This window comes from Anolis carolinensis, chromosome 3 (genome assembly GCF_035594765.1).
Source record: "Anolis carolinensis isolate JA03-04 chromosome 3, rAnoCar3.1.pri, whole genome shotgun sequence".
Classification (NCBI taxonomy): Eukaryota; Metazoa; Chordata; class Lepidosauria; order Squamata; family Dactyloidae; genus Anolis; species Anolis carolinensis.
The window spans coordinates 143885769-143910429 of NC_085843.1; the positions used below are offsets into that span (position 1 = coordinate 143885769).

General features: G+C 40.3%; 1 protein-coding gene across 3 annotated transcripts in view; it reads left to right on the top strand.

Moving 5' to 3' along the window:
- Positions 1-24661, top strand: part of klhl1 (kelch like family member 1) — a 206788-nt gene that overhangs the window by 157872 nt on the left and 24255 nt on the right. For 2 of the 3 annotated variants that reach the window (XM_003218649.4, XM_016992276.2), the window contains exon 8: positions 20149-20311. In XM_003218649.4, coding sequence (XP_003218697.2) covers positions 20149-20311 — 163 coding nt within the window. The remainder of the gene's footprint in view (positions 1-20148; positions 20312-24661) is intronic. The other variant, XM_062975583.1, reaches the window with a different exon arrangement.

Sequence of the window (24661 nt, forward strand, 5' to 3'; positions counted from 1 at the left end):
TGCAAAAGCTGGGTGGCAGTTAAATGTCAAGAAAACCAAGATTATGGCAACCACACCTATTGACAACTGGCAAATAGAAGGAGAAAACATGGAGGTCGTGACAGACTTTATATTTCTAGGCGTGAAGATCACTGCAGATGCAGACTGCAGCCAGGAAATCAGAAGACGTTTACTTCTTGGAAGGAGAGCAATGGCCAACCTTGGCAAAATAGTGAAAAGCAGAGACATCACACTGGCAACGAAGGTCCGCATAGTGAAAGCAATGGTTTTTCCTCATAGTAACCTATGTATGCGAGAGCTGGACCATAAGGAAGGCTGAGCAAAGGAAGATAGATGCTTTTGAACTTTGGTGCTGGAGAAAAATCCTGAGAGTGCCTTAGACCGCAAGAAGATCCAATCAGTCCATCCTCCAGGAAATAATGTCTGGCTGCTCACTGGAAGGAAGGATATTGGAGGCAAAGATGAAGTATTTTGGCCACATCATGAGAAGACAGGAAAACTTGGAAAAGATCACGATGCTGGGGAAAATGGAAGGAAAATGGAAGAGAGGCCAACCAAGGGCAAGATGGATGGATGGTATCCTTGAAGTTACTGGCATGAACTTGAAGGAACTGGGGGCGGCGAGAGATGACAGGGAGCTCTGGTGCAGACTGGTCCATGAGGTCACAAAGAGTCGGAAACGACTGACCGAATAAAGAAGAAGAAGAAGACAATTACTGCAAATGATGTAGTAAAATGCTGCCCCTTATATAAAATAGCAGAATCAAGTTTTGCTTTTTGGATGTTTGGAGGAATAGGTTGGGGGATATTTTTAAGTCTTTGATGGCTGACTCTGTTGATACAGAATCCATGGATACAGAGGGGTAACTGTATTTTACTTTGTTTTTAACAATACTTATGGATGACACGCAAATTCGTGAAGCGTTCCATATTTTCTTAAAAAAACAATGTGAAAAACCTCTTATCATAGACACTCTAAAAGACTCACAGTATATTGTGTAAAAAAATTAAAGTATTTAACAATTATTCTGAAACAATTCATAATACCATACAGTCATGACAGGTTTGATCAAAGTCGTTTTTGTCATCTACTTTTAGTAGATAGCTCTTTAATCAATGTTTTTACCCAGTAATGGCTGGTATCCATGAAGGCTGGAAGGGTTAAACTGAAGATAGCAATATATAGAAGGGATGTAAATAAATATTTTCCCCATGGGGGCATTTTTTTGAAAAAAGTGTGTAGGGTTTTTCTTGTCATCAAATATTCTAACAAGTTTGCTGTTAGGTGAGGAAAAAGTGCTGGCCTTTTCAGTCTCATGCAGAAGCAAAAGGACATGCAGCGCTCAACAATATGGCTTCTACCAGTGTTTTATCACTTTCTCTTTAAGCAACCATTAAAGGATGGGAAAAGGTATACCAGGGTTTTTTTTTGTGTGTTGCAATTCATATGTTTAAATTACTCAAAGAGAGAAAGTGATTTTCTATAACTGAGAATGATAACATTCTGTCTGTTTCTCCATTTTCTTGGGTGTAGACTAAAAGCATCTTTCTATGACAGTTTAAAGAGGAGTTACTCAATCTACAATCCCATGAGAAGTCCATGATAGATCAGTTGGGGCAAGTGTACAAACAGGGCAGGCCCAAGGTAATTTTCCAGTGTAAATGAACAGAATTTTGGCACCCACCCACCCACCCACCCCCCCCCCCGCTCAACCAATCACTGAAAAATAAAAGTGTTGGATAAGTGAAAATGTTGGATAATAAGGAGGGATTAAGGAAAAAGTCTATTAAACATCTAATTACATTATGATTTTACAAATTAAGCACCAAAACATCCTTTCTCCCACCCTGGACATAATAATAATAATAATAATAATAATAATAATAATAATAATAATAATAATTATTTATTTATATACCACCCTATCTCCCAGAAAGGGACTCTAATCATAAAAATAACAAGTACATTACATAACAACATAAGCATATATTGAGGTCCAGATATATAACCTCACTTACCTCGATTCCAACAGACCTCACAACCTTTGAGGATGCCTGCCATAGGTGGGCTTCTGGAACATGTCCAGGCAGCCCGGAGACCTGGCCTCGAGGAGGCAAAGGCAGGCCAGGCCGTGGAGGCCTCAGAGGCCAGTGCGAGGCTGCAGAGGCCGGCCAGAGGCCTCAGAGGCCAGCACGAGGCTGCACAGGCCAACACGAGGCTGCAAGAGGCCAGCCAGAGGCCTCAGAGGCCAGTGCAAGAAAGTGCCTGCCCCCCCCACCACAAATTCTTTTATAAAAGTGTGTCTAAGACTAATTTTTTCCAAATTGCTTCAGATTACAAATAATAATAATAATAATAATAATAATAATAATAATAATAATAATAGTGCAGTTTTTGTATATTTCGTCCACTTCTGTGTCTGTTCATTTGTATTTTGATTGTGTGGACCACTTATCAATGGATGTCCAGAATCAGCGGCATCCACCGCAGTCCTTTTTATCCAGGGCAATGACCAAGCCAGTATAGACTTTGTTTTGGTTTGTTTCTCCATAGTGCTAATAGGTTAGGTGCTCTTAGTTCCACTCCTCAACTGAGATCTCTCTGGCTTGGTTGGACCTGCCGGTAGTTATACTACTGCCAGCACAGCTCTCGGCATCCTTGGAGCAGTTAAGTCCCCCCACCACAACAAGGTGGCACCCATCAAGAGCTCAAGGATAAAATCATGTCTCATCCTGCAGCAAATGCAGTAAGAGAGAGACTCCCAACTTTAAAAACAGTGCCCAAGAGATGCCTGGCTCATGAAAGATGTAAATACATTACTTTCTACTGTCCATATAACATCCATTGAACAAACAAACCAGTTTGCCTACATACAGCAGTGATAGTAACAGAAGAGCTTGGACTCCTACAACTAATGCAGCCCCAAAGAAAAGTGACTGGAAAACCAAATGGAAGGTCAGGTTGGTGTTGAAAATCAAAAATCTACAATCAGATGCAAGTAACCTGGAAAATAGGAAGCAGAAACTGAAGAATGACACAATCAAGCAATACCTGATCAGAAAGTACTGGCTGGACACCAGAAAAACTGAAGAAGCTTTGGAAATCATGAAAGAACAAGTTAGAGTAACAGACAGAAAAATGGAAAGATATGAAGCCAGAATCATCCAGTACAGGCAAAATCAACTGTTTCAATCAGACCAAAGACGGTTTTACCAGAGTCTGAACCAAAAAACAGACACAGTAATCATAAAGCCTGAGAAAACTGCAACAACTACCATGTTTTCCTGAAAATAAGACAGTGTCTTATATTAATTTTTGCTCCCAAAGATGCACTAGGTCTTATTTTCTGGGGATGTCTTATTTTTCCAAGAAGACGAATTTACATTTATTGTTGAACAAAAAAAAAGAAAAAAGAACATTTATTATATACTGTTCAGTAGTTGTCAACACAAACCAGCATGACCAGACAAACTGAATCCTATCAAGAATTTCATGTTACTACCACTATTTCCATGTACAACAATCTATGGTATGTACATTTATCAATCCTGCGTGCTCTGGTGTTCTGTTTGGCGGGCATGCTTCCAAACAAAAACTTTGCTAGGTCTTACTTTTGGGAAAGGCCTTATATTTAGAAATTTAGCAAAACCTCTACTAGGTCTTATTTTCAGGGAATGTCTTATTTTCGGGGAAACAGGGTAAGTTATTGAAAGAACTTTGGGAAAATAATGAGAACTACAATAAAAACGCTAGGTGGATAAAGGAGTTTGAAGAAAAATTCTCACAGGACAAAATGGAGCAGATGGAAATAACAGCTCCATTTTACAGTATTTCTACCTTGCCCTTCTCACCCAATAAGGCGACTCAGGGCAGCTTACAAATAAGAAATACACATATAAAAATTACAATAACATTTCAATTCAATTTAAAATTAAGTTACATTAATGATCAGCAAATGAGTGCAAAAAGTCCAAAACTGGACATCGCCTGGTAGTGGTCAACTGCATGGATTTTGGCTCAAATATCTGATTAGTTTACATGGAAAAATGGCCCAACAATTTAATGAGATGCTGCAAAAAGGAAGTATCAGTGAATGGTTAACAACTGGGAAAACATATCTAATGCAAAAGGATCCAGCAAAAGGAGCAGCACCAGAAAACTACAGGCCAATAACATGTCTGCCCACTATGTTTAAACTACTGACTGGCATCATAGCTGACAGAATTATCTTCAAGAAAAGAGCGTCTTGCCAGATCAACAGAAAGGCAACAAACGGAAAAGCAGGGGTACAAAAGACCAGTTATTGATTGACAAAATGATTCTGGAGAACTGTAAAAAGCTGAAAAACTAATCTTCACATGATGTGGATTGACTACAAAAAGGCCTTTGACTCACTCCCATACAGCTGGATCATCAAGTGTCTGGATACCATCAGAATTTGTAAAAACATTGGCACTTTATTGAAAATATGATGGAGCACTGGAAAATCGAGCTGTTTGTTGGAAATGAAAACTACGGACTTGTCAGCATCAGAAGAGGAATTTTCCAGGGACACTCACTATCCCCACTGCTTCTCATTATTGCCATGTTCCCTCTGTCAACAATCTTACAAAAAACAAACCTTGGCTATCAAACTTCTAAGAAATCTCACAAAATCTCACATCTGATGTACATGGATGACCTGAAGCTGTATGGGAAAACTGAAACTGAAATCGAGTTTCTGACTAACACTGTCCGAATCTTTAGCGCTGATATCAACATGGAGTTTGATCTGGAAAAATGTTTGACAGTGGCATTGAAGAAGGAAAAAATCATTGAAAGTGAGGGCATAAATATGCCTAATGGCCAAACAATAAAGGTCACCAGCCAGAGGCCTATAAATAGCTGGGCATACTACAGCTGGACAACATCAAGCATGAACATGTGAAAACTGTGGTCAGCAAAGAATACACTCAAAGGGTCAGAAAAATTCTCAAAAGCAAGCTCAATGGAGGCAACACCATCAAGGCCATAAACACCTGGGCCATACCTGTCATAAGATATACTGCTGGCATCATAAATTGGACGCAGGTGGAACTGGACAATTTGGACAGAAAAACAAGAAAACTCATGACCATTCATCATTCACTTCATCCTTGCAGTGATGTTGATCGGCTTTATCTGCCTAGAAGATCAGGGGGCAGATAACTCTTACAAGTAAAACAAGCAGTCAAAGAAGAAGAACATGCTCTGGCAGAATATGTAAAGGAAAGTGAAGAAACTGCTTGATTGAAGTCAAAAATCAGAATCTCCTCAAAGCACAGCAAACAAAGAATCAGTACAAGAAGACTGCATTACAAACTAGAGCTTACAGCTGGCACAAGAAAGCATTGCATGGACAGTTCCTTGACAAAATTGAAGGAAAAGCTGATAAGGAGAAGACCTGGCTATGGCTCACGAATGAGACATTGAAGAAGGAGATAAAAGGCCTGATTCTTGCAGCCCCGGAGGAAGCAATCATAACAAATGCAATTAAGCCTAAGATTGAGAAATCAGCCAGTGACCCAAAATGGAGACTGTGCAAGGAAGCAGATGAAACCATTGATCATATCCTCAGCTGCTGTAAGAAAATTGCACAGATAGACTACAAACAGAGACACAACTATGTGGCCTAAATGATTCATTGGAATTTATGTCACAAGTACCACTTGCCAGCAGTAAAGAACTGGTAGGATCACAAACCTTCAAAGGTAGTTGAAAATGAGCACACAAAAATACTGTGGGACTTGTGAATCCAGACAGACAAAGTTTTGGAACACAACGCACCAGACCTCACGGTTGTGGAAAAGAAAAAAGTTTGGATTATTGATGTCGCCATACCAGGTGACAGTCGAACTGACAATAAACAACAGGAAAAACTCAGCCGCTATCAGGACCTCAAGATTGAACTGTAAAGGCTCTGGCATAAACCAGTACAGGTGGTCCTGGTGATAATTGGCACACTGGGTGCCGTGCCAAAAGATCTCAGCCGGTATTTGGAAACAATAAACATTGACAAAATTACAATCTGTCAACTGCAAAAGTTCCCACCTTACTGGGAACTGTGCGCATCATCCGAAAATACATCACACAGCCCTAAACACTTGGAAAGTGTTCGACTTGTGATTTTGTGATACGAAATCTAGCATATCTATCTTGTTTGATGTGCCATACAATGTCGTTGTGTCAATAATAATAATAATAATAATAATAATAATAATAATAATAGTAATAATAATAATATCTCTAACCCACACCGCTCTCCCCAAAGGGACTCGGAATTTCAGTAGCTTTACCATTCAACATTTTAACTAAATTTTCACATTGTAAATAATCATTAATGAAAATCAAATTATAAGCTTTATTTAAATTCAATTTACCAAACTAGCCTTTAGAAAAAAAATGTATTCCATTTTGGCTTAGCTAGTTATTTAACAGAAATTTATTATGTTTGCTTTGTAAGCTTTTAAAATCTATGAAAAGGAAAGAATGGGATTCATTTCAAGAAAGGTAGGCTAAGCTGTTACTTATTTTTTTTTTTTTAAAAAAAGATTGACTAAAACTATTTTAGTTTTAAACAGAAAAAGCTCATTACCATGTTGTAAAATAGAAGTTTGCGGAAAAAAAATCTTTTAGGCCTCCTTGAATAAAGTTTTTTAAAATAAAGTCTTTTTTAAAAAGAAAATTTGATCTTGCATTAGAATTGATCCTGTTTATGAGGAGGGAAGACTTATAAACAGATCAACAGAAATATATTATTCAAAAGAGCATTGGGAATTATTAATTTTTTATCTACAATTTACTGTGAATACCAAGACCCATGAATACAATATTTTTAATACAGGGGCTCCCTGAGACCTGAACATTATTTGTTATGGTTGAGCCTTCTGGCTCCGATACTAGGAGACGAGGTCGTAAGACTCCTCGAGAGTCAGACTCTTTTGAGGAGCGTGAAAGGAAGCGGCTCCGGGACTTATTTGCAGAACCAACTGACGAAGACTCCTTCGAGGGTTTTACCGAGGGAATGGAGGAAGAGATGGTTAGCTCAGAGGAGGATGACATGGAATGGACTCGTGTGAGGGAGGATTTGGGTGTTCCTGGTAATGATAGCATGGGAGGCGACTGGCGGGTTGCAGGATCGGACCCGTGGACGGGCTGGAGGGATGGAACGGGATCCACAGCTGGGGATGCTGTGGGGCGTAGTCAAAGGTGTGTTAGTTCTGATGAGGATGATGATGAGGAGGCACCTGGAATTAGGATAGCAGCTGACAGCGCTGAGGAGTTATGAACTGGCATAAAATGGGGTTTAGAATCAATGGCTAATTGCGTTGGGCAAGGTAATCTGGACGAACGCTTGGGCTCTTGTTGGGGAACTTCCTGAAGACGGGTGTGATTCGTTTGCTGAATACGTAAGTTACCAAGGACACTGGGCATAGACGGCGGGAGGAACTGTGTGGGCTTTTTCTGTGCAACTTGTGTTTAATCTTGATAGCTTGGACCTCCGTCGTCTTTTTGACGGACATTATTGCCAACTCTGGATTGACGCTGGACTGACTGACTGACTGACTACGACTCTGGACTAACCCTTCTATGGCTATCGGTGGATCTTGTGGAACCTAGACGTCTGCATTTGGCTTTCGACCTCGGACCGGATTGGGACCCCACTGACCGTCGTTACCCTGATTGAAGTGCCTGGACCTGGTTTTCGCCCGTTGCACGGAGGAGCAACAGCCCGAGTTACTTCTGTAGCTCTTGAGTAGCAGAGGGGAATCTGCTGCTGGGTTTTGTGTTCATTTTGACCTTTTGTTAACCAGTTTTTGTTTGTTTAATTGCCAGGCTGAAGTAAGCACCTTTGTTTTAATCCGGATTAAACTTCTGTTTAATCCGGTTTATTCTTTTGAACTATCTAGACTCAAACGAAGTTATTTTTGTTACTTTTCACACTGAAGACAAGTGTTTGCCTAGTCCTTTGTTTCCTACGGGCAATTTTTAGTTCTGTAACCTCAATAAACTGTGTTGTATTCTACTTGGAGCGTTCTGTCTTTGACAGATTGCCCAACGCCCTAAAAAGAAAGTTTTTCTAGTGAGGTTTCCACGTCAAGAAGACGATGGAGGAACTTAAGGCCTGCTTTGACCAGCTGCAGGCTGCATTTTACGCTGCACAAACAGCACAGCCAGCTAAAGGACATGTAATGATTCCGGAGCGTTTTGATGGGTCTCGAAACAAATTGCCCACTTTTTTGGCACAAATTGAACTTTATTTTTCTCAGATTAGCGCACAAGCTTTTCCTATGGACACCAGTAAGGTGGCATTTATTTTGAGTCTGTTGACCGGTCCTGCGGGACAATGGGCCACTAATTTGATTTTGGGAAATGACCCAGTCAAGGACAATTTAGATGATTTCAAGAAATTACTATCTGACACTTTTGGGGATCCCCTCCGTATGGAGAATGCTAGCTGGGCTCTGTATCGGTTAAAACAGGGAAAGGGGTCTGTTTTGGATTATTTAAATAAGTTTAACTCTTTTCGTCATCAACTAGACTGGGGGGAGAACGCGTTTATGCTTTTGTTTATTGCTGGTTTGAATGATTATCTCCAGGATGAATTGGCGCGTTTAGAGCCGGCAGAAAACTGGGACGCTTTGGTGGCTAAAGTTTTGCGTTTAGACGCCCGGTTCGAATCTCGCAAACAGTCTAGAGCAATGTATGCGCCATCTGTATCTGCGCCTAGGGCACCTGTGGCAACGGGAGAGGAGCCAATGGAACTCGGGGTGTTTAGAAAGTTGTCAACGGCAGAAAAAGACCGAAGAAGGCAATTGGGATTATGTTTGTATTGCGGGACTGCTGGGCATTTTGCTAGAAATTGTAATGTTAAGCCTTCTCAGCTTTCGGGAAAAGGTCAGCCCTAGTGCGACGTGAGTCCAACGCATTAGGGCTTATAAAGCAGTCACTTGAGGGGAAGAAACATGTTTTTGTACCCATTTCCTTATCTGTTGGGGGAAAGAACTTGCTTCTACTCTGGCACTGCTGGACTCAGGGGCTACGGTCTCGTATGTGGATGTTGGGTTTGCGAGGAAGCATGGGCAGTACGTAAAGCATGCGATATATGGGTGGAAGGAGCAGATGGGAAACTACTGGAGTCTGGGGTGGTTAATCGTGAAACCTCAGAATTAACGTGGGAGGTACAAGGGGTAACTGGAAAGTTTGTATGGGACATTACACGGTTGCCAAGATACAATGTAATCCTGGGAATGGATTGGTTAACTTTAGTAAACCCTCAAGTGGATTGGGTGAAGCGTACTATAGCTTTTAGAAGACAAGGATGTTTTACTTTAAATTCCTCTCAGAGTGACATGGAGGGTGTACCGGCTGAATATAGGGAATTTCAAGATGTGTTTTGTAAGAAGGAAGCGGATAAGTTGCCGCCTCATAGGCCATACGATTGCGCAATTAGATTAATAGAGGGCGCCAAGTTACCAGCAGGAAGGTTGTACGCTTTAACGGTGCCAGAAAGACAAGCCTTGAGGGAATTTCTTGACGAGAACCTAGCCAAAGGGTTTATTCGCCCATCTAGCTCTCCAACTGCTGCACCTGTGTTCTTTGTGGCTAAAAAGACAGGGGAGCTTAGACTAGTATGCGATTACCGGGTTCTTAATAAACACACCATTCGTGATAGATACCCGCTACCTTTGATTTCGGAACTATTATCGAGAGTGCAAGGAGCGAAGATCTTTACTAAACTTGATCTACAGGGGGCATATAACTTGATTAGAATACGGGAAGGTGACGAATGGAAGACGGCATTTGACATGTGTTTCGGATGTCACGAGTTCCGTGTGATGCCTTTCGGATTATGCAATGCACCTGCTGTTTTCCAAAGATTCATAAATGATGTATTTAGGGACTTAATTGATCAATTTGTAGTGGTTTATTTGGACGATATATTGATTTTCTCTAAGGATGAAAAGGAACACCAGCAGCATGTAAGGCAGGTATTACTATGTCTACGGGGTAATGGGCTTTTTGCTAAGGCTTCCAAATGTGTATTTCACGTGTCTGAAGTTGAGTTCCTGGGACATGTAGTTTCGGGAAAGGAACTAAAAATGGACCCGCACAAAGTTGACGAGGTCAACTCGTGGCAAGAACTCAAGTCTAAAAAAGATGTACAGCGATTCTTGGGATTCGCTAACTATTATCGAGAGTTCATCCCAAACTTTGCCAAACTTACTGTACCTTTAACACAACTCTTACGTAAGAAGCAGCTGTTTGTATGGGGACGGGAGGCTCACGAAGCGTTTCTACAGTTGAAATCTAGTTTCCAAGCCGACAATATACTAATCCATCCAGACATTGATAAACCGTTCATAGTGGAAGCAGATGCTTCTAGTTATGCGTTGGGGGCTGTATTATCTCAAAGGGATTCATCAGGGACTTTGCGTCCCTGTGGATTTTACTCCAGACAATTAACACCTTTTGAACAAAATTACACCATCTGGGAAAAGGAGTTGTTGGCTATCAAGGTGGCGTTTGAGGTGTGGCGGCACTGGTTAGAGGGCGCACGTCATCAAATTGTGGTCAGATCTGACCACAAGAATTTAGAACATTTACAAACTGCCAAGAAATTGAATCAACGTCAGATTCGATGGGCCTTGTTTTTCTCTAGGTTCAACTTTAAGGTTCAGTTTGTGGAGGGGAAGGTAAACCTACGGGAGGATGCATTATCTCGTAAGCCTGAATTTAAGACTTGCGAGCAGTCAATGTGTCAGACAGTATTGCCTACTGCCTCTTTATGCGTGTAGAAAACGAGGCTGGTTTACATGCTCAAATCCTAGAGGCTCAGAGGAACGATAACTGGACGCAAGAGCAACTCATATTACTCTCAGTAGGAACCCGTACGGTGTTGCCTCATTTACAGGACCAGGAGGGAGTATTGGTACGTAATGGACAGGTTTATGTACCAGCGGGTGCTCTCAGGTTGGAAGTCATTAGGGCACATCATGACGAACCGATGGCTGGGCATTTTGGCAGGTTTAAGACTGTACAACTCATTACTAGAAACTATTGGTGGCCTAAAATGCGACAAGACATTCTCCGTTTTAGTGATAGCTGTGCAGTATGTCAGCAGAGTAAGATGCCTGTCGGGCGCCCTAGGGGATTACTATCTTCTTTGCCCGTTCCTGAGAGACCATGGCAGATTATTTCCATGGATTTCATTTCTGACTTGCCTAGATCTGGGGGTTATACATGTATTTGGGTGGTGGTGGATCTATTTTCTAAAATGGCTCATTTTATACCATGTTCAACAATTCCAGCGGCTCCTACATTGGCTTTACTTTTTACCAAGCATATTTTCCGTTTGCATGGGGCTCCTGAGGTTATTATTTCTGATAGAGCTCCTCAATTTGTGTCTCGTTTTTGGCGGCACTTCCATGAGTGTTTGGGAACCAAATTGAATGTCTCCACTGCTTTTCACCCTCAAACAGATGGACAATCTGAGAGGGTTAATGGGTTGTTGGAGCAGTATTTGCGTTGTTTCTGTTTAGAACAACCAAGTGCTTGGGTAAAATGGTTTTCGGTGGCTGAGTTTGCTTATAATAACGCTGTGCATACATCTAGTCAACACACGCCATTTGAGTTAACTTATGGCTTTCATCCGCGGGGAGGGGTGGCGCCGTCGACTAATGTGGTTTCCTCTGATCCGGTGTACCGTTCCTCTGAAATGGCTGCCTTACATGATGTTGCTCGTCGTTTGTTATTAGAAGCTAAGGCAGCGCAAAAGACTCAAGCCGACCGCCATAGACAAGCCGGAGAGGAGTTGGAGGAAGGGGATCTGGTTTGGTTATCCTCTAAATATATTAAACATACTGGGGGAAAGTTTGCGCCACGGTATTTGGGACCTTTCCCTATTGTTAAAAAGATTTCTTCTGTGGCATTTAGATTGCGCTTGCCATCTTCTTTTAAGATCCACCCTGTCTTTCATCGTTCTTTATTGAAGTTAGATACTTCTGGGCGCCGTAACACTGTAGCCGAGGAGATCACTGCTGTGTCTTCTCCTGTGGAGGAGGAGGCCTTTGTGAGAGGGGATAGTGTTATGGTTGAGCCTTCTGGCTCCGATACTAGGAGACGAGGTCTTAAGACTCTTCGAGAGTCAGACTCTTTTGAGGAGCGTGAAAGGAAGCGGCTCCGGGACTTATTTGCAGAACCAACTGACGAAGACTCCTTCGAGGGTTTTACCGAGGGAATGGAGGAAGAGATGGTTAGCTCAGAGGAGGATGACATGGAATGGACTCGTGTGAGGGAGGATTTGGGTGTTCCTGGTAATGATAGCATGGGAGGCGACTGGCGGGTTGCAGGATCGGACCCGTGGACGGGCTGGAGGGATGGAACGGGATCCACAGCTGGGGATGCTGTGGGGCGTAGTCAAAGGTGTGTTAGTTCTGATGAGGATGATGATGAGGAGGCACCTGGAATTAGGATAGCAGCTGACAGCGATGAGGAGTTATGAACTGGCATAAAATGGGGTTTAGAATCAATGGCTAATTGCGTTGGGCAAGGTAATCTGGACGAACGCTTGGGCTCTTGTTGGGGAACTTCCTGAAGACGGGTGTGATTCGTTTGCTGAATACGTAAGTTACCAAGGACACTGGGCATAGACGGCGGGAGGAACTGTGTGGGCTTTTTCTGTGCAACTTGTGTTTAATCTTGATAGCTTGGACCTCCGTCGTCTTTTTGACGGACATTATTGCCAACTCTGGATTGACGCTGGACTGACTGACTGACTACGACTCTGGACTAACCCTTCTGTGGCTATCGGTGGATCTTGTGGAACCTAGACGTCTGCATTTGGCTTTCGACCTCGGACCGGATTGGGACCCCGCTGACCGTCGTTACCCTGATTGAAGTGCCTGGACCTGGTTTTCGCCCGTTGCACGGAGGAGCAACAGCCCGAGTTACTTCTGTAGCTCTTGAGTAGCAGAGGGGAATCTGCTGCTGGGTTTTGTGTTCATTTTGACCTTTTGTTAACCAGTTTTTGTTTGTTTAATTGCCAGGCTGAAGTAAGCACCTTTGTTTTAATCCGGATTAAACTTCTGTTTAATCCGGTTTATTCTTTTGAACTATCTAGACTCAAACGAAGTTATTTTTGTTACTTTTCACACTGAAGACAAGTGTTTGCCTAGTCCTTTGTTTCCTACGGGCAATTTTTAGTTCTGTAACCTCAATAAACTGTGTTGTATTCTACTTGGAGCGTTCTGTCTTTGACATTATTCCATGGTTTTATCCATGATAAAAATATTGAGTAGAGCTGCTTTAAAGTGAACATAATGAGCTCAGACAAGATTGGCAGAATGCTATGCTAATATTCCTCCCAGCTCAGTTTAGAAAGAGAAAGGTAAAATTTAAAGGAGACTGAAGATCCATTTACAGAGGTTTGGATATCTGGAGAGAATTGTGATAAAGGGGAGGGGAGCAGAAAACACACACTCTCGATGCACGCTGGAGCGTGTGTTTAGCCTGACATAATGCATTAAAAATTCACTGGAAAGACTGAAATCAGTGATAAAATGTGCTGCAGCTGTCCAAGTTATGATTGCCAAAGAGCAGGAATTCTGAATCGACATGGGCCGCGCTCATAGAAACAGTACCACTGCTGAAATATCCAGATGCAAGTACTGAATATGACTCTCAGGTTTACAAACAAATACTTTCCGCCTGGAAAGGGAATCACTTCCTTTTTTTTGTTTTTTCCCTGACATGATTCCCATCGAGGATTCTCATCTGATGGGCTACTTATGTTCAGAATATTTCTCTCAACAGGGTCAGGAAAAAAAATCTGTTGAATTTATTTGGTATGAAAGTAACTTTGTGGATGCCACTGGAACTTCTTCATAGTTCTCAGGGTGCCTATGGAAACTGTCAGGAGTGGAACTGTTTAATCCTGATTCTGGCCTGGATTAAGTGACTGTGTAGAAGCAGCCTAAGGCCCCATCTAAAGTGCCATATCATGCAGTTTGAAACAATGATAATGAATAACCTCGGTTGTTATTTGTGTGTATCTTGTGTTCTTGCATGGGTGGGGGCTAATATCTCTTAAGGAAATGTTGACTTTCAAGAGAATAAAACAGTCCTCACAGTTTCTTGGTGAATTAAAATATACATTGTTGAGTGTATTAAATAACCATTGTTATCATCATCATACTTGACATTGTAGAGTTTTAGTGTTGCAAGGTGTTCTTGATGCTTATTTGTTATTTAGCTGTTCATTTTAGTGTTTTGGTGTAGGGAGTGGGGACTGATAATCCAGTCACAAAACCAGCCAAACTTGAATTTAAACTGGGCTTTATTGTATATATAAGGGCCATTTTGACCCTCAATAAGATTGCTGGGCAGAGGTAAATTCGTTCTGTCAATCTTGAGCTTTGCCACTTTGGGTACACATTATTTTTATTATTATAATATTTACTAGCTGTGCCCAGCCACGCGTTGCTGTGGCGAAGTATAGTGGTATGGGAAATAAAGTATTGAGGAATTGGTGGTAGTTAAAGTAAAGGGTAAACATTTTCCCCTGACATTAAGTCCAGTCATGTCTGACTCTGGGGGTTGGTGCTCATCTCCATTTCTAAGCTGAAGAGCCGTCGTTGTCCGTAGACTCCTCCAAAGTCATGTGACATGACTGCATGGAGTGGCGTTACCTTCCCGCCGGAGCAGTACCTATTGATGCACTCATATTTGCATGTTTTTGAACTTCTGGGTTGGCAGAAGCTGGGGCTAACATTGGGGGCTCTCTCCGCTCCCCCAATTCAAACCTGCGGCCTTTCGGTCCAGAAGTTCAGCAGCTCAGCGCTTTAACACACTACGCCATCAGGGGATATTATTTCCTAAAGGTTGTGAATATACAATATTTCTGATTGAGTTTTTTTGTTTGTTGGAGGCAAGTATGACTGCTGCAATTAGGGAAAATGATTAGGATGTAATGGCCTTGCAGCTTTAAAGCCTGGCTGCTTCCTCCCTGGGTGAATTTTTTGTTGGGAGGTGTTAGCTGGCCCTGATTGTTTCCTGTCTGGAATTCCCTTGTTTTCAGAGTGGTGTTCTTTGCGATATTCTATGTGCTTCTACTGTCTGTGCCCTCAGAAAACAGAGGATTTGCCAGACTTTAATGTTGGGAATACTTTGTTGGGAGGTGTTAGCTGGCCCTGATTGTTTCCTGTGTGGAATTCCCCTGTTTTCAGAGTGTTGTTCTTTATTTAGTGTTCTGATTTTAGAGATTGTATTGTTCTGTTTTATTATACCACATTAATTTTTATATATTCTGATTTTAGTGTTTTTGAATACTTGGAGCCAGATTGTATTCATTTTCACGGTTGACCGCAACATAATAATAATAATAATAATAATAATAATAATAATAATAATAATAATGACTTCGGTAATACACAGTGCTTCACTCCCTTCTCAGCTTCCTTTCTGGAAGAATCCTTTCTTGGGAGGTGTTAGCTGGCCCTGATTGTTTCCTTTGTGGAATTTCCAATTTCCCTGCTTTCAGAGTGTTGCTCTTTATTTACCGTCCTGGTTTTAGAGATTATGTTGTTCTGCATTATTCTATCCCAGTAATTATTTCGTATTAAAGTAGAATCTCACTTATCCAACATTTGCTTATACAATGTTCTGGATTATCCAACGCAGTCTGCCTTTTCGTAATCAATGTTTTAGTAGTCAGTGTTTTAAATTCATTGTGATATTTTAGTGGTAAATTTGTAAATACAGTACGTAATTACTACATAGCATTACTGCGCATGGAACTACTTTTTCTGTCAAATTTGTTGTATAATATGATGTTTTGGTGCTTAATTTGTATAACGATTACCTAATTTGATGTTTAATCGGCTTTTCCTGAATCCCTTCTTATTATCCAACATATTCACTTATCCTGCCGGCCTGTTTATGTTGGATAAGTGAGACTTTACTGTATATTGATAATCTTATATTATCTGCTTAGAACTGGATTATATGAGGCCCCTTCTTTACAGCTGTATAAAATGCACACTGAAGTGGATTATATGGTTGTGTGGAGTCAAGATAATCCAGTTCAAAACAGATAATATAAGATTATAAATGGGTTATATAGCTGTGTGGAAGGGCCTTGAGTATACACTGTCATATAATCCAGTGCAAATTAGATAATCTGTGGAAGAGGCCTAAGTGAGGCCTAAGTCTGCCTGTCCCCTGGGCTGAGTTGGTTGCTAGGAGACCAAGTGGGCAGAGATTAGTCCTCTAACTGGCAGCTATTGGATAAAAACAATTATTCCTTTCCCTCTAATTGGGACTTTATTTTTCTTTTCTTTTTGTTCATCAACCTAGAGGCGTGGATGATGGGTTGTGTTGTCAAATTTTGAGGTTGGAGGGCCTGTAGTTTTGTTGTTTTGTTGTTCGCAGTGATGCTATCACTCATTTATATATATATATTTATATCTTGCTTTATCTCTCCCGAAGGAGACTCAAAGCGACTTAACATAAAATAATTAGCATATAATTTAAAATGTACACATATGCAAACAGAATTAAATAAAAACAGTATTACAAAAATTCACAATTAAAATCTATTATAATATATTCAAAGTTAAAAACCTTTGGTGGCCACAAAGTCAAAATTAGGTGCAACCCTTAAGCATCTTTTAAAACAAAACAAAAACAAAACACATTTCTTCAATTTCCAAATTTGGTCAAATTCATTCCAAAGCAGAAAATCATATTTTGCAGTTACATATGAATATGAACCATAAGAAATTATCATTGTTTGTATAATAATAATAATAATAATAATAATAATAATAATAATAATAATAATAATACCAACAACTTTATTTTGATATCCCACCACCATCTCCCCGCGGGGACTCAGGGCGGCTTACATGGGGCCAATCCCAACAACATAATTAAAATAGAATAGACAAAAACATAATGCACAAACTATAATAAGGAAGCTGCTTTCTTTCCCTACCTGTCTCTCTAGGGCACCCCCCTTTTCCAGCATTTATAATATCTGCATACCAATTTCTTATAAACGTTTTTTAAAAAAGAGATTGGCATGGAGCAATATACAAAAAAGCCCAGACAAAATTGCTTCAAACCACAGATGTGCAACATGAACTTTCAGTACATTTGAACAAACTGAAATCCTAGGAAATTTTACAGCCTCTGCAGGTTTATTACTTTCCAAAGAATGAAGATGCTTCTTTAATTTATTTTTAAAGCCCTAAGGGGCTACATATTTAATAGAAGCTGCTTCCTCCAGCTTTCAGCAACATTAAACTACCCTTAATTAAGTTTTCCTATTAAAATGAGAAAACTTTATAAAGAGTGTCAGCCCCTGCAACCTATCCCATATATATTCTTAGTGGGATAAAAACACACTATGATGGTGTAACTTATTTCCATTCTAGCTGTGCAGAGATCTTTTTAAAATAAACAGACCCATATGGTTTGGTCTTTTAAGTAAAGAAAAGACTAAAATTTGAATATTCCTTTCAATATACTATTGATATTAAATAGCCCCAAAGAGCTGTTAGGGATTAGTGAATTCAGGCGTTCTTAGATCTTTTGACAATGAGCCTCCACAAGTCAGGAAAGCAATTGGTCCTCCTACTGTTTCTCTCAGCATGAAGCCTTTTGGTAGCTTAAATTAATCCATGCACATTCTTAGCACAACTATGATGCCAAGGACAGCAAATTTGTTCCCATCTTATTAAGAGCAGTGATGGATATGCATGCACACACATGACAACATGTGGGCATACAGAGAGACAGAAAGAGAGAGAGGAATGCACACACATTGAAATATGAATTAAAATTGGTAAACTGAGCTCTCCTTTTCTAAAATCTGAGAAAAGTTCAGATAATTTTAAGCCTCCTATCATATTTCTAGCTATGTTAGTCATTGTGTCACAGGATCTGACCATCTCTCCATAAATCCCCAGATGTTTGAACTCATTGGAAGGCATACACCATGGAGGTGGTGAAAGTGAAGAGATCCTTTTTCACTGCCACTTCATTCTCACAATGTTGGACTTGTCCACACAAACCAAATACCCCAGACTCACCTTAAACATTGGCTAACTTCATGATGCACAGAGGCTTCTGGTGAGTATTGCGAGATGGTGATGGTGTTTCAGTTTAAACAGTCCTGCTTTTAGCAAAGTTGTGGGATACTGTTGACCTTGCTGGAAACTTCAGTGTATTCCAAGTCTTTGGAGCAGTTTGGACAGAGGGATTAGGTCCAATCAAATTGATCCACTGTCCAGGCTAACACTGACACCATCAGCCTTTCTCTTTGCTCATCAGTGCAGGGAGAGGAAATAGATTGTACTCATGTTGCCACTACTGCTTCTCCTTGCTCGCCATGAAGCTCAATATGAGCTCCTCCCTATTGCAGATTCTTCTGTAAGTGTTAGAATGGGTCTCATGTGCAACCAGCAAGAAGGAGGGGTAGTCTCCCTCTTTCTTGCTGGTTGTCTTGGAGCCGCATTATGACATTAACAGAGGCTCCCATAATGGCGGAGTTCGGATGGAGCATAGTGGCCAGCCAGAAGTGGCAGTGGGAAAGTGACAGCACTATGGAATAGATGTATTCCTGGGCCATCTAGACAACAGCCAGATTCAATATGTACAGTAGAGTCTCACTTATCCAACATAAACGGGCCGGCAGAATGTTGAATAAGCAAATATGTTGGATAATAAGGAGGCATCAAGGAAAAGCCTATTAAACATCAAATTAGGTTATGATTTTACAAATGAAGCACCAAAACATCATGTTAGACAACAAATTTGGCAGAAAAAGTAGTTCAATACACAATAATGCTATGTAGTAATTACTGTATTTATGAATTTAGCACCAAAATATCACGATATATTGAAAACATTGACTATAAAAATGCGTTGGATTATCCAGAATGTTGGATAAGCGAGTGTTGGATAAGTGAGACTCTACTGTATGTGCTGAATCCAGGGATGCTGATGGGATAGATTTATACTAGGCTAAACTGTCCAGTGAATATGCCCATTATCTAACAGAACTGTCTCAGGTAGTCAGTGCCACACAAGAGCAGCATGTAAGCTACATGGCAGCACATTGTGAAGAGTTTGCACACCACTTTGCAGATGAAGTTGTTCAGATCTGCTCTGACTTGGATGTTGTAGGACTGGATGAGGGTGTACAAATTCCAATTTAATCCAGACAAAACAGAAGTGCTCCTCGTCATCTGGAAGGGAAATTATGGAAGAAGGATTTAGTCTGAGATTGAGGAGGTTATATTCCCTATGAAATATCAGGTTAATGGCTTAGGTATGCTTCTCTACATGGATCTGAGTCTGGAAACTCAGCTGAGGCTAGGAGTATGTTTGCACAATTAAAACGCATTCCACCTGCACCTGTTACTTGAGTGACACATGCCTTGATTGCATTTTTGTTTGGACTACTGTAAAATACTGCACATAGGGGCAGTATTTAAAAAAAAACACAGGGGAAAACCCAAATCCTGCGTCAGGGTTCATTCTTTCCTCTGTGCTTGGGAAATATAGACACTCACCACTGATCCCTATGCAAAACAGCCTTTCCAGGCAGATCGGGGAATACGGTATGGCTGGCCCTTCCTGCCCTGGCTCACTTCATTTAGGCCAACTGAAAGGAGGAAAGGGCAATCTACCACATGTCCTACAGCTTCTCTTCTTGGTTCCATGCCATGTGACGGGCAAAGGAGCTCAGGAGGAGTGGGAGGAGCTACAAACCATGCGGCAGGTGCCTTTTCTCTCCTTTTAGCTGAAAGCAATTGGGTAGGCTAGAGGTTGGCATTTGGGCCCCTGATCAGCAGTGCCAAGCCAGCTTTGGCATGGCTAAGCAGTGCGAATACTCTCCTGCCACGAGAGCTGCTTGGGGTGGATGGAACTGACATTTTGCATTGCAGCTAGCCTTAGTGTAGCCTAGTTTTCATTCATGTCACTCCATGGACTATGAAACAAGGACATAACTACTATGCATGGGATAGCTTGACTTTCTGCCATGATGCCCCACATATCTCTATTTGACTCTATACATCTTTCAATAGCTTTCCCTCCTTTCTGTCACTTTTCCTTTTCAGGAGTTACTGTTCTTGAAGGACCAATTTATGCAGTGGGAGGCCATGATGGCTGGAGTTATTTGAACACAGTTGAGAGGTGGGACCCCCAAAGTCAACAGTGGACATTTGTAGCCAGCATGTCTATTGCCAGAAGCACAGTCGGTGTGGCAGCATTAAATGGCAAGTGAGTAGGGGAATAAAATTGTAATGAATGGTAAACAGTCATGTATAAACATTCATATATTTCTTACTATTGATCATATGAAGCATTATCACCAGTGTTCTCTAGATATCAAGTCTCAGTGTGCCAATCTTCTACAAGTACATTGAAGTAGCTTCTATCAAGAAGAGAAATTGGAGAACTGAATTTCGTAAAATCCAGAATCCACAAAAGGACCTTTATCTTGACTGGCCAACCAAAATGTACAAAGTGCATCATGTATGCTTTTAAGCTTTATACAATGTTTTTATTATGTATTGCTAATTGATTTAATTGTGTTTGTGTTGCTGATTTTTATTGAATTTGTGGGCATTGAATTTTGCCAATTTTAAGCCGCCTTGAGTCTCCTCGGGTGAAAAAGGTGGGATAAAAATGTTGTAAGTAAGTAAGTAAGTAAGTAAATAAAAAGCCCATTGGGCTCTTTTTAAGGCAAAACATTTTTCTAAAAAATTGTACCTGAGAAGAAAATTGATGTTGGATTTACAGATTTACATTCTGTTTCAGATGTTGTTTTTGTTGTAGTTCAGTTTGTTTGGAGATATCTCCATGCCAGAGATATCTGTCTTTTCCATGTGGGAACTGAGGGTGTAATTTGACACCACTTTAATTGTAATGGCTTGATGCGATGTTATCATGGGAGTTGTAGTTTTATAAGGTAGTGTCTCACCAAGCTACAGCACCCAGGGTTTCATGGCATTCAGCCATGGCAGGGATAATGATCTCAAACTGCATTAATTTCACAGAGTAGAGCCAACCTGAGACAAAGAATGGTGACATTTAAATTAGCAAAAAAAAAAATTAATAATCAGGTGTTTATCACTGAGCTGTGAACCATAAGTTTGTTTTATTTCCCTGTAAAGTAGATAAAATCTGTTCTTTAGCTCAGTCTGGAGACAGGACTGAAGAAATTCACATCTACTGAAATATTAATGATGCAAGAGAAAGCTTTCCCCCAAAGACTTGGGCAGGCTCATCGAGATACACTTTTTCACATAGCCTTAACCCATACTATATAGCCTTTAAAATCATATTCAGTACAATGAATTTTACTTTGAAATTGACTAGTAGTCAGTAAAGCTATTTCCATTGTGGAGGGAGAGGAGGAGTGGTATATTTTCCTCGTAATTAGTCCCCATGGTATAGGGCAGTGATGGTGAATCTTTTAGAGATGGAATGCCCAAACTTGGGGGAGGGAGGATTAGGCACTTAGGGGGTGGGGGAAAAGTGGAGGGATGGCAAGCAGGGGAGGTGGCAGAAGGGCAGCAGGCAAGTGGCGAGCAAGCAAGGGGGTGGTAGCAGATGAGTTGTCTATGCAAATGAGGAACTATTTGTACACTGGGGAAAGCATCTAGCAGTAATCATTTGAAACTCTATGCTCCAGCCTTTGAAATGGTAAGATTTTCATTCATGGGCAGCTCAAGTTAGCATAGATGTCTTGATTTGAAATCAGGTACATCTTTTTAGGCATCCTGTATATTACACACTTGATCTTAGCCAAAAGGCCGAGAAGCCTTTTATCCTGTATATTGCACCTAATGAATTTTACATACATGTTTTCAAGGAAAGCCTCTTTATAGAGTGTGTTACAGTAATCCAAAGAGGATATAGTCAAATCATAGAACAGGCAGAGCTGGGCAAGCCCACTCTTGGGCCCCATCTACACTGTCAGATAAAATCCAGATTATTTTATTTGAACTGGATTATATGACAGTGTAGACTCATATAATCCAATTCAGAGCAGAAATAGTAGATTATCTGATTATCTGGATTATATGGCAGTGTAGATCCAGCCTTGGACTCTGGCTGAGATGTGAATCTGAGATTTCAGGAAGAGTGTAGCTGCATCCAGCACAACCTGTATCACTATTCCATAATCAGTTTTATTACTGACCCAGATTACTTCTATCTTTTCAGCATCAAGTTTCCAAAAAAGCTAGAAAAGTTGTTTTGTATTTGAGAGAGACCACTGATTATGTTTCTTATAGTAACATCCCTGTTTGAGGATTATAGCTTGCAAAATCTGCTGCTGCCAGTTTATGTTGTTTACCAGGTAGAGATTCAAGACTCCACTGCCTATCACTGTGACATTGGTTAAGACCATTGAATATGTCAGTAGCTAGAACACCAAACCACATAAACTGAGGCCAGATTATACAGGGAGCTCCCCCCTCCCCCTGCAAGTCTCATATAAAGCTAGATATAAAGTCTAGACATAAAGCTAGATATAAAGCTAGATATAAGTCTAGATATAAAGCTTACCCAGTCCACAATTTAGATTGTTACTTTTAAAAATCAGTTACTTTCCTCACTACTCTGAATCCTCAACACGCTTTTACTTTTTACTGCAGTAGAGAAATATAACTTTCTGAGTAATTGTTACTTACAAGTTCATGTTCCTATTAGGGTTGTTATTGTGCCATTTGAAAAATAGAAAAAAATATTCTCTAGTTCCCCAATGTGACATTATGAAGGCCTTTTGTTTAGGGCTGTATAATGATTCATTGCTTAGCTGTTAGTTCCCAATGATAAATTTATCACACATCTAATTGATGTATTATTAGACATGTAACTTTTAAAGGCCACCCCCTCCTTTTTAAAGTATATCTAAAAATAACACTTCTCTTCCTATGACATTGTGATTGACCTCCTACTATCCGTTCGTCCATAAACTACAGTTAACTCTCTAATTGACTTTGTTCCATTGCATCAAGTCACCATGTTCCTGAAATGTTAAAGAATAGCTCAAATGGACAGTTCTGCTTTAACTGCACAACTTTGTTCTTGGCCTAAAAGAATATTTTTTTTCCTTTAAATTTATGACCATAAGTAGCCAGTCAGCTAAAATGTAGATTTACTAAATGATCTTATAAACCTTTAAAGGAATTTTTCATTTGTTTTCTTTCTTTTTTATGCATAGCTAAGCACACTGATAAAATCTGTGGCTTATATGGGTGCTGTTGTTAAAACCTATGAAAATAATTTCAAAACTTAATAATAATAATAACTTTATTTTTATACCCCGCATCAGGGGACTCAGGGCGGCTTACATGGGGCCAAGCCCGAATAAAAACAATAACAATATAAAACACAACAATAGACAAAAAAACATGCACAATTATAAAAATTTAAACATTAGCCAGTAAAAACAAATGACAAAAGCTAATAAAAACATGGATTAAAATGGAGAGGTAAAAATAGACTGGGTAAGGTTAAATATAGGTAAGGGTGCTCAGATAGTCAAATAAAATTGGTGTTTGAGAATATTATTATTATTATTATTATTATTATGACACAGCATTATTATTATTATTATTATTATTATTATTATTATTATTATTATTATTATTATTATTATGTTTATTTATACCCCACTTTATCTCTCCCGAAGGTCAATTTTATGTAATCATTTAATGAGAAGAAATTGACTTGGCAAAATCCTTAACCTAATATTCCTAAATCCAAAAGGCATGCATAACCGGTAATCCTTTGTAGTAGAAACTGCAGTTCAATGTTTCTTAGAAGTTAAATCCCAGGGCTTCTCCAAGACACTTTGCTGCCCAAGACAAGGATGACATCCATTTCAGTCCATGAAGAGAAACCAACTCCATAACTTACACTGCAAAAGATAGTTATCCCTCATTAATTCTTAATCATAGAGCATGTGTACTCTCATTTTTAGACAGAGGAATCAATTACACCCATGATTCCCAGAGATACCCACAGAAAGAGAATCCAAAAATCTGAGACCTGTTAATTCATATCCATTGTAGTGACTTTTATTTCCATCAGGGAAATGTGTTTTGTAATGCTAAAGGTTTCATTGTCAGTCAAAACCAAGTAACCGCCAGATACTTCAGATTGTAACATTGTTCGTTCATAGCTTTTTCTTATTATTGTCAAATTCATGCCTGTCCCCTTCCGTGGCTGTCCCCTTCCATGTCCTCCTCCTGTGTTGCTGCTGGCTACAGCAGCCACAAGACCACTTACCTTTCTCCTAGGCAATTCTGCCAACTATTGGGTCACGTGACTCACAAAGGAGGAGAGAGAGGAGGGCTCCTGCCCAGCCTTACCAACCTGAATTTGGCACAACTGGACAGTATAGACTCCCTGCTGCTGTTGTGGTGGCTCAGTGAGTCCATTTCAGGCTGCCAAATAGATTTAAAGCAGCACGTAAAACACCAATTTGAACACACTTTAGTTGCCTGTGTAGAACCATCCTTTTACATATAGTGCTATTCCTTGTCTGCATCTTTTTTAAAAGATCTGCACACTAGGTGGCTTGGAGAGAAAAAGGCTATTCAAAATTCAGCCACA